Raw genomic sequence first — 10,927 nt, forward strand, 5'->3', positions numbered from 1 at the left:
GGTCCTGAAATTGTGAAGGAATGCTTTGATGGTGCAAAAAGTAATTGGTTTCCAGTTTAATCAAGAATTTAATTTTGGCCAGTGGTGACAGTTGGATTCAGTAGAGCCAGAAATTCTGCTTAATTATGTGAAAAAAATAAAAACCTGGTGTAGAAAATTCTCTCTTTATATATAGATTTTGGTTTCCTGCTAGCTACCACCTGCCTACAATGTTGGGATAAGTTGATCACAGCTAACGGCAATCATGCATCAATGCAGACGATATCCTGTCCCATACACTTATTCACATTGGTCTACACATATGGACTCCAAAGTTGGCCAACCTCATTAAATTATAAGTAATACCCAACCTAAGTCCTTAAATTTTCTTGCATCTGCATAATCAGCAGGAGTGTTAATACAAGATAGTTTAGTGGTGAATCTCTCTAAAGACAAACTGTATGGAATCGGAGGATGTTGAGTTCGATTCTCACTTGAAACAATACCTTCGTGGCCATGCATTGGGCCTTGGCCAACGTACCCTGTCGTTAGGTGGAGAAACTTCTGTGTGTACGGGCTTGAGTTTAGGTCTATATTGGATGTCCAAAAAGAAACTTGTATAATGTCATTCTTAGTTATAAAAAAAAAAAATCATATGTAACCGTGCACAGTTGTATATTTCTATTTCAAGAGCTAAATCATCACTAACCAGGACTTCTACAATGGTTATAGAGATTCTTTCTTAATTTTAAGAAAAATATTACAGTTATTTATTAGTGACAGTGAACACACAAGCTTTTTGGTATCATCGTCTCAGCTAGACCGAGTCTTAATTAAACTTGACAAGTCCTTTTTAATAGTTCAATTCTGCTATCAACTGTGCAAACCCTCAACGATGCAACTTAATTGCTTTTTGTCCTTTTAGTGGATTTAAGATGAAGATTAGAAAAAGTTTTACTGCAAGGCAATGGCAGCAAGATAAATGATTGATCACAAATGGTTGGATCAATTTTATGTTGTGACCTTAGAAGGCTTACCATTTACAACGGGTAACCGAGAACGATACGATACCAGGTTATCTTCTAGATATTTGATATAAGCCTAAATTCGGGTGTCAAACCCGAGTGCACAGAAGTTTCTCACTTGAACACAAAATAAATTGGGTCAAAACTCAATGCATAACCATAAGAGTATTGTTCGCAACGAGAATCGAACTGAACCACTCAAGTCCATACCATTTGGCCCGAAAGAGATTCACGTCATTTACACCTAACTTATTAAACTTTGAAACAATGCTAGTCCAAACACAGCTACATATTGCTGTTGAAAAAGGAATGGAAACAAAGCCAACAATTTTAGGTGTATCAAACTGTGACTTTTATGTCATTTGCATTCAATAGACACAAAACCGTCCATTGAATATCGAATAATACAGTAGTGTATATAAAATCAATGAGTATGTGTACGTAGTTCACCCTGTAAACGTTTTCTGCCAAATTTTTTTTGTTTTCATTTCTGGAACTAATAATAGTGGTCGGTGTTTTTTTTTTCTTCCCCAGTTAGGAAGTCTGAAATTTCAGGTGCATTCAACGAAGAACAATTGGGTTGTTGATGTTGGTAAGTGTCATTAATTGTTGCAATGCTTTACGGATCATATATTCTTGCAATTAAGGAGTTGCAGAAAAAAGGAAAAAAAGAAAAAAAAACTACTTGGTCCCCTAAGATTCTCTCTCGTGTCCTCCTCAAAAATGCTCTATATGATATCCATGATTCTTGTCAATTGGAATCCAACTCCCAAATCAATTGTTCATTTGATGTATTATAGAAGAAAAACTGCATTTTTCTTCTAAATGGAAAAACTAGTCCAGCAAAGCATACTCCAAAACAACTTTCAGTGGGTGGTTGTGAGTCTAACAAACATTGACCATAGAAACACAAAACCCTATCCTAGTGTGATGTGAACTAACATGTTGTAACATGATTTGATTGATTATCTTTTCGATAGAGTGCCTTTGTGTGATTATAAGAAAAGCATAGTCACTATTTACAATTATTGATGGTTACTTGGCTTCTTTAAAAACTACTTGCAATGGTAATTTGTTGTGATTATACTGCCAGATGAGATTTTTTACTGCCACATGAATATGGCACTACGATTGATTTTATTAATGATTATATTAAAATTTAGAATCAATAACACACGAATCCGTTGTAGTCTAGTTGGTTAGGATACTCGGCTCTCACCCGAGAGACCCGGGTTCAAGTCCCAGCAACGGAACCTTTAATTTTTACTTCAAAACTTATTTTATTTTATTTTTCTTTAAATCATCCAATCAAATCAGAACTTATTTTATTTTTCTTTAAATCATTCAAGCAAATCAGGAAACAGTTCAGCTGGGAGGCGGGTAAAAGAGGTCTCTTTTTCATCATTTTAATTTTAATACTTTTTATTTTCTTTTTCTTTTTCTTTTTCTTTAACAAGGACCATTCAAGCAAGTACGAAACTTTTAATTTTTATTTCAAAACTTATTTTATTTTTCTTTAAATCATCCAAGCAAATCAGAACTTATTTTATTTTTCTTTAAATCATTCAAGCAAATCAGGAAACGGTTCGGTTGGGAGGCGGGAAATAGAGGTCTCTTTTTCATCATTTTAATTTTAGTACTTTTTATTTTATTTCAAATTTTATTTTATTTCAAATTTTATTTTATTTTTCTTTAATAAGGACCATTCAAGCAAAAAGGGAAACGGTTGGGAGGTGGGAAAAGAGGTAGCTTTTTCATTATTTTAATTTTAATACTTTTATTTTATTTCAAAACTTATTTTATTTTTCTTTAACAAGGATCATTCAAGCAAATAAGAAAATGGTTGGGGGACAGGAAAAATATGTCACTTTTTCATCATTTTAATTTTAGTACCTTTTATTTTATTTCAAAACTTATTTCATTTTTTTTAACAAGGATCATTCAAGCAAGTAAGGAAACGGTTGGGAGGCGGGAAAAAAAGGTTGCTTTTTCATCATTTTAATTTTAATACCTTTTATTTTATTTCAAAACTTATTTCATTTTTTTTAACAAGATCATTCAAGCAAGTAAGGAAACGGTTGGGAGGCGGGAAAAAGAGGTCGCTTTTTCATCATTTTAATTTTAATACTTTTTATTTCATTTCAAAACTTATTTTATTTTTCTTTAACAATGATCATTCAAGCAAATAAGGAAACAGTTGGGAGGCGGGAAAAAGAGATCACTCTTTCATCATTTTAATTTTAATAACGACATACAAGACTATAATCTACTGTGAAGGAATTAGAGGAATTCGACGATGGCAACTCTAAGCCAGAGAAGGACCACCATAGTAGCCGTGGAAGAGAATACCTTGGCCATTATTGACTCCGTCGAAGCAATTGACACACAAGATGCTAAGGGTTCGTTTGGAGTAGAAGATAAGACTCCATATAGTATAAAATTATCATTTAATGAAATTATTAGAAGTTTTGGTGATTTTTAAAAAACTCAGGATAATATAATTTTAGGCAAAATGAGGTTTTATATGGTGCAGGTCATATAATATTAAAACACCTCCAATAAGTTTTAATTTTATACGGAGCGCTTTTGATAAGATTTAACACATCAAATGATAAAAAACATCCTCTTTAAAAAAAAAAACTCCAGTCACTTGTCACTTTTTATGTATTGTGTACTCTAAAAAAACTAGGTAGGATCTCAAAATTATACTATCATATACGGAGCACCAAACGGAGCCTAAATGACAAGTGAATATTTACTCCTTAGATTTGTTCGCTTCCGAGACAAAGTACAAAATTGAGTCGGTTTTTAACAACGGTGAAGCTTTTGTCGTTTTGTTCACTATTTGTTAACCTGAATTCAGGAATTACTCATCTCAGTGCCGTTCGCTTGGCTCAGATCTTATTTTTACTACCTCCATAAATCCAACATAATTGATGGCAATACATCCATCAAGGTACAACGCTAGAAGCATGCAGATTCTGGGCAAAGACTGATTGAGTTCAAGAAACAAGTTGCTTTTTCAGAAAGCGTAATATGCCAACATGATATAGAAGAGAAACGGTTTGGGATTCGTTTCAAAGTCTCTATGGTCCAAAGAAACAGGGGGAAAATGTTTGAAGGGAGAACTAAAAGGATTTTATACGTTTACAATTGTGGGAGATGAGGGAAAGTACAGCCTCAATTAAGATGTGTGTCTCAGTTATATGCTGAAAATCTTATATCGGAAGATGGTGAGTTATCAATTTCCTTGAAATATATGAGAATCTTGGTCTTCATCACTATACCACGGCCTTCGCTTCATGGCTCCGACTAGCATTGGTTGATGATGACTGCCGATTCTTCTACTCAAGCTTGTGTTGTGTGATTCTGGACAGGGAGAGGGAAAGGGAGAGAGGGAATGCAACATCATTTTTTTTTATGTGGATTTTCTATTTTAAAATCATTTTTTTTAACAAAAAATGCCTTATAAAAAATTGAAAATCTGATATATATATATATATATATATACACTTTATTAATGTACATAAAATGGTAAAAATACCAAAAAGGCATAATTTTAATTATTCGAAAAAAACTATAACCCTTGCTTAACTTTAGAGATGCTAAATTAATTGCTAATTCAAAAGGCTTAATGGACCCTTTTTAATATCGTGGGAACCTCATCTCCTGATCTGTGCGGACCGTGCATGGTATTTGCGAGATGTTTCAAATCTAGAATTCATGGATTTACATAGAATTACAGGACTAATTTAGCCAACCCTTTCGAGTTTTGCTCTATAATGTATTTCATTCTTACAAATTAACTATTCAACAATTCACAAAACTCTGCCAAATTGAATAGAAAAGACCAACTCCAATCAAATTAATATCAGGTCCATAATTTTAAAAAGCAAAAAATCCAGATTCATCACAAGTGCATGTTACAGTATTTCCTTTTCACTCCATGCTTTTGTCCTCTTTTTACACCTATGGATCCCATCTTCTCCATTGCTGCTGCAAAATCTTGGAAGAACTTTTGCTTATCTTTTGCCAATTGCTGAACTATGGGCTTGGTCCTTGGATCCAAAACCAAAGCCTGGTCTGATGCTAACAACCCCAATTTGGCCTCCAAATTCCCATAGTAAGCATTGTCAAACAAGAATGGAGTAGTAACATCAAATGGTGCAACAATATCATTATTTCCACCAAAATGTGGACATGACATCCTCAAAGCCTTGAGCAGCCTTGGATCAATTGCAGGGTCAGGCTGCTTAGTGCCGCGATAATCGTAGAGACGGCTTATGAAATGCTCACAGTGAGCAAAACCAATTGTGTGTGCACCAGAGAGAACAACTAGATCCTCCAATGTTAGTCCTTTTGAATTGAAGAGTTTGATGAGCTGATCAATGGTGGAATTGGAATGAGGAATGTTGTTGGACACCATTGATGCCATTGAGACTTTTCCATCCCATCTTCCTTTCTTCACTTGATAGTATGGACCCCCTGCCTGCACTAGGAAAATCACAGGCAACATTTTCCAACACAAATAAGGACAAACTAGGCACAAGAAAATATATGAAGACTGAACTTCTATGTATTTTGTTTTATTAGCTAAGCAGGGTTGGTTATAGAAAGGGAAGAAGGAGAGGAAGGTAGACTGACCAAATGGACAAAATCTCTGGCTGCAATTGCAAGAATGTCTGCACAAGATACAACACCAGGACATTTGCTCTCCAATAAGGCCTTGGCCTTCCTTACAGTCTCAAACCCTTCCTCTCTTAAGTCCTTGTTATCCACTGCATACTTCTCTGGCAACACATTGCTTCCTGGCTTTGCTGATGATATCAATATTGACCCATCACAGCCCTTCACCAATCATTCCCAAAAAATTCAACACACAGTCAAGCAATATATAGCAATGCAAGCTACAATAAATCAAAAAATTAAACAGATTGGTTTACTTCTACAAAGCAATCGTGGAAGAAAAGGCGAATGGTTGCCGGTGCAGAAACAGGTGCTTCTTTGAACTGTTGGGAGGTGACTGAGCCAATGAGTTGCTCAACTTGAGGGCAGGACTTCGCGTAGTAATTGACGGAGAGTTGGCGTGGACTGCGAGCTTCAATGTTGGTGGTTTTGGTTTGACATTTTGTTGGAACCGGAAGAAGCAAGAAGATTACCAAACAATAAGCTAAAACAAAAGTAGTTGGAGGAGAAGGAGGAGGAGAAAGGACAGGCATGATTCTAGCAGGGCAGCTTAGGACAAAAAAGTAGTAGAAGAGAATATAAAAGTGAAGAGACCAAAGTTTGTTGTTGTAAAGAACTATTAAATAATCAAGACCCGTGAAGCCAAAAAGGAAAGAAGAAGAATAAATTGTTGCCGAGGATTTCCACACCTATGTGTTAGCTTCTACATATGAATGATGGAGATAGCTAGCTATTTGGTCATAATCATCTTACAAAGCAATAATTAGTATAGGGAGAGTGTTCTTTAGTGTGGTTGTTTTGCAGATTAATTGTTTGTTTAGTTGTTTTGTGAAAATGAATTCATTGTTTAAGCTAAAAAAGAAAAGTGAACAGTACTGTCACTGAATACAGGCTGACCAACTGATGTAGCACAGAGTGAGCCCCCAGCCCCCCACTTAGGATTTAAAGGGCAGTTCTGAAATGCAGGACATGTGCAAGTGCAATAGTGAAAATACCCTTTTGTGATTTTGATGAATGTGAGCCATTGATTTCAGGCTCAAAATACATATGTGAGAGGGTACAGCGTACTTGTTATTTTTCTGTTTTTTGTTTTTAAGTGGAGGAAGCTTTTTGTTGTGACAGCATTAAAAGCTGTTACTGGGTGAACCTTTTTCATGTGACACAATTATAGCAAGGGCAACTGGGCAAGTGTGAGGCGTAATGAGCTGAATCCGTAGGTAGTTAAGACTTGAGACCGACTGGTGATTGGTGAACAGGGACCATCGGACCCATTCAAAACTTTGCTTGTTTATCGAATGGGCTTCTTAGTTCTTTGCGTTTAGTATGATTTTGGGAAAGGCCCAATTAGAGGTACCGACTGACGACTGTTGTAAAGACTAAAAACCTCTGCTCTTAAACTTATTGTGGCTGAACTATGCACCCCAAGTGTTCGACAAAATGCCTAAGACGCCTCGCACTTAAAATCAAATGGCACAATAGTTTCTACACGCTCGAGATTACACTCTTTGCTGACATCGAAACGAGCTCTGTCTAAATTATCTTTGCAACCAAAACTCCGAACGCTGCAAGCTGAACCCATTCCAGGCAATTTCCTTAAATGGGTATCGCTCGGATCCAGCAGGAATTCGAGCTTCGCCACAGGGTTCAAGCCGTTAAAGCTGAAGCCATTGGATTCAATTATGGATATCGAGCGGGCTAAGAACCGGTCACCTGAGGACATTGCTTCGATATGGGACGATGTAATTATCCATTTTCTCACTGTGTTATTATATGTTTTGTTTATTTATCGTGGTTTTTAACTTCTCTATCATTGTTGCTTGTTAATTGGAGGGGCCTTATGAGAACAAATGGATTGCAGAGTATTACGAGTGTAAAAACATTCGTAGCGGAATTCTTCTTTTGCATGAAATTGGACGGATAATTTTCTAGCATTGTAATTTTCGAGTGGGTAGCGGTTGGTTGTTATTGGTTAATTGTGCGAACAATTTATTTCGAAGCAAAAGTTTAGAAAGCTAGAAAACTGCCTATCATTTGATTGTTGAGGGGATTACATGTATCAAATGCTGATGCTCTTTAATATGTTTACTAAATGTGAGTGGCTACATCCATACTCCAAACGGAATTTTGAGCGTGTGTGCTATCCTTATGAACATGTTATTGAGGATCTATGCAGAATCTTATTTGATTCTAGGGCATGGAGAGGCACTATAGGTTTGAGTTCTTAACAATTGATTATAGTTATGCATTCATATTCTTTCGAGTAAATAAAGGGTAGATGCATAAGTTTTCCTGTAGTTTCAAGCTGGCTATGATGTTTTTCTTTGCCATTAGCTTTGGGTTAGCAAGTATTTATTTATTTTCTTATTTCCTGTTTGCTAAAGACATTGTTGCACATAACATGGATTTGCCCTTCTTCTTCTTTTTTCTGTGTTTGCATTATCAATGAGCTGAAAACAAAGCATGGTTTCTTTTGGCTTGCTCACTGTTGCATTTAAAGTTACATCCGGGCATAAGTAATTTGGTTTAACTAGAAGTGTTTGTTAGGTTATGGGCGCTTGGGATCTTTGACCCAAATACTTGTGTTTTACTTCACAGTGAGGAGCATTCCGCATTCCTCTATCAATCTTTTAAAATTGTATCTTTGATTTCCTTTCCCCTATGATATGCCTCCGTAATGTTTAATCGTTGTTTTAAGCATTACGAGGGAAAAAAGCCCCCCACCTGTTTTCATTGTGTTGACAATTTGTTCATGGGTGTGGGTGTCTAATGTCAGTATCACTTGGGACGTGGTCATATCGGTGCATCTATGAAAGCCAAACTCTATCACTTGTTGGAGCAAAGAGCAGCAGATTGGTAACTTATCCCATCATCTTTATGTCGTAAACAGACCTTTCTGTTCCTTTTTTTTTTTCTGACCATTCTTATTTATCCTTGCAGCAAGTATTTTGTTATCCCTTTGTGGAGAGGAAGTGGTTATACGAAAATGTTTGGTCAAGGTTAGATCTCCGAGCTTCATCTGTAGAACATGTCATAGTGTGATAGTGATTAATCGGGGATGTTTGAACTTGTGTGAATTTATATTTTTACTGTGCACAAATTTTATAACTTGTCTTTATTAGTTAAATGGTGGGTAGGCAAAGGTGTGAGCCTCGAAAGCAAAACAAATGAAAGATTTGTTCAGTAACATATTTGTGCTCAATGGTTCAAGTGTGAGCGTGTTCATTTCCCTTCACTAGGGACTTAGGCCTAAGTCATCTCACTTTGGGTGTGGTTGTTTTTTTTATAGAAAAATCATGTAGACATGCTCTTGATTTATTAGTCTTCTAATTTTGAGTGCATGTTATCACTGAATCAAGTCAACCAAATCTATGTATCTCAATGAAATTGTAGAAATCACAAAACTTGCAACATCGATTAATATACAACTGATTTTTGAACTAGCTGTGTTTACATTTTGACGAATGATATCTTGATCAGCATCTTCTTTGCTTTTGTGTTGAGGATTTGAGGGAAAGCAGCTTGATGATCCACACTTGACAAATTAAGGAAAGTGAAACAGCCTTTTGGGATTTAATACCCAATTATTACCATACACAATCATCTACACTTACACAAGTCTTTATTGCAGTGCAAATGCCTCACATGCTTTTCACTGGTCTGGAGGATTACAAGGCAAGAGGAACTCAAGCTTCACCGTATTTCACAGTAACTTTTTATAATGAATTTGCAGAAGACAAGGATTTGGTGCTCATCCATGGAGATGTTGTTTTCACCAGCAAGCTCAGTGATACAGATGCGGAATGGCTTTTAGAGACTACTCAAATCATTTTATTTAAATGCTGTGAGGTACAAGCTGGTCGAACAGTTCAATAAAGAAGCTCGTAGTTTTGAGTTCAAGGATGTCCTGCGAGCATTGGATATGCCCATGTTGTGATTAGTACCTAAGGATCCAGGATGGCTTGGGAGTTCGTTATTAATCTCGTTGTTTTGGGCATATCTCGTTGCTTTTGACCTTCTATTTAGGCCTGTTAACAGGGGTTTAGGGCCAGACCCGGACCTGTTTAGCAGGGTATGTAGAAAATATTAGGGTTACAAACAGTTGCATATTTGATCACTCATTTAGAGTCTGCTAAACCAGAGGTATCTTGATGAATGTCATTGTATTTCTGTCACAAAGAAACCTGTATAAATAATCTCTTGCAGGCTGTCTCACATGATCAAAATTTTGGCATGAAAGCCTTAAGTTTATTTGTGGCGTTGTTTTTTTTTTTTTTTGATCTTTCTATCCCTTTTCCTTTATAGACGAACATGTGGCTCAATGTTAAAATTTGAGGGGTGCAACTTAGATGTTACGAGATCAATTTCTATGAAACTTTTTTGTTGTTTCCATATATTGTGTGTGTTTGGTAGAGCGGTTGTGTTGATTTTCAACGCTAACTGTTAAGCTGTGAATAAAAAGCTGAGCTTAAAGCTATAAAATAAGTTTTGAGTTGTTTGGTAAAGCTGTTAACTGTTGTTAGCGGTTAAATTGTGTAAAATATATTTTGTTTATATTATTATTAATTTATAAATATAATTTATGATGTAAAAATTATATTTATTTCAATTTAATATTTAAATAGCCATTTAATAAGCATAATTATTAATTTATAAATATAATTTATGATGTAAAAATTATAATTATTTTAATTTAATATTTAAATAGCCATTTAATAAGCATAATTATTATATTAATGTATAAATGTAATTATTAATGTACAAATGTAATTATTAATTTATCAATATTTAATATCAATATATAATATTTAATACAAAGTTATGGGACCCACATGCAAAAATTTTAAAAAAAACAAATCAGTCACTTTTAGGCGTGGGACCCATGCCTTTTTGGCATGGGACCCACGCCAAACCCAAACCGCCCAAGAAAAAGCTCCATTTTGGAGCTTTTTCTTGGAGGGCGGTACCACACCGTTTGGTGGGCGATACCGCCCTCAAAAATCAGGTGTTTGGTGAGGCGGTCCCGCTTTGCGAGACCGCTAGCGGTACAGCTCTGTGTACCGCCTCACCAAACACACCCATTATGTGGGGATATGGTTTGTGTACATTGTATTTGTCTAGACTCTGTCCATTGCGGAAGCTTGGTTTTTTTTATCCCTTTCTTGTTTAGTGGTCTTATAGACTTAGCATTATACCTAATTTGCTTATTTGCGGTCAATATGAAGTATCGACCTTCATCT

At 35.7% G+C, this 10,927-nt stretch overlaps 1 protein-coding gene, 1 non-coding gene and 1 pseudogene across 2 annotated transcripts; 2 read left to right on the plus strand and 1 right to left on the minus strand.

Annotated features, from left to right (window-relative positions):
* The first annotated feature begins 2,184 nt into the window (after positions 1 to 2,184).
* On the plus strand, positions 2,185 to 2,257 carry TRNAE-CUC. Its single transcript has one exon. It is a non-coding gene; the product is annotated as a tRNA-Glu (tRNA).
* A 2,530-nt stretch (positions 2,258 to 4,787) lies between these two features.
* On the minus strand, positions 4,788 to 6,245 carry LOC119988940 (peroxidase 19). Its single transcript, XM_038834207.1, has 3 exons — positions 5,948 to 6,245; positions 5,649 to 5,852; positions 4,788 to 5,493 (listed from the first exon to the last, which is right to left on the minus strand). The coding sequence occupies exons 1-3, from the start codon at positions 6,221 to 6,223 to the stop codon at positions 4,915 to 4,917; spliced, it is 1,059 nt and encodes a 352-aa protein (XP_038690135.1). The 5' UTR covers positions 6,224 to 6,245; the 3' UTR covers positions 4,788 to 4,914.
* Positions 6,246 to 7,013: 768 nt separating this feature from the next.
* On the plus strand, positions 7,014 to 9,938 carry LOC119987988 (annotated as a pseudogene).
* Positions 9,939 to 10,927: the final 989 nt, after the last annotated feature.

Source organism: Tripterygium wilfordii, chromosome 21 (assembly GCF_013401445.1).
Source record: "Tripterygium wilfordii isolate XIE 37 chromosome 21, ASM1340144v1, whole genome shotgun sequence".
Taxonomy (NCBI): domain Eukaryota; kingdom Viridiplantae; phylum Streptophyta; class Magnoliopsida; order Celastrales; family Celastraceae; genus Tripterygium; species Tripterygium wilfordii.

Bases quoted from the DNA above. Each gene is read 5' to 3' on its own strand.
- LOC119988940 (XM_038834207.1), bottom strand. From the start codon at position 6,223: ATGCCTGTCCTTTCTCCTCCTCCTTCTCCTCCAACTACTTTTGTTTTA. The intron at 5,853-5,947 runs GTAAACCAATCT...TGATTGGTGAAG, and splicing joins TCCACGATTGCTTTGTAGAA to GGCTGTGATGGGTCAATATT. The intron at 5,494-5,648 runs GTCAGTCTACCT...TTCCTAGTGCAG, and splicing joins CCAGAGATTTTGTCCATTTG to GCAGGGGGTCCATACTATCA.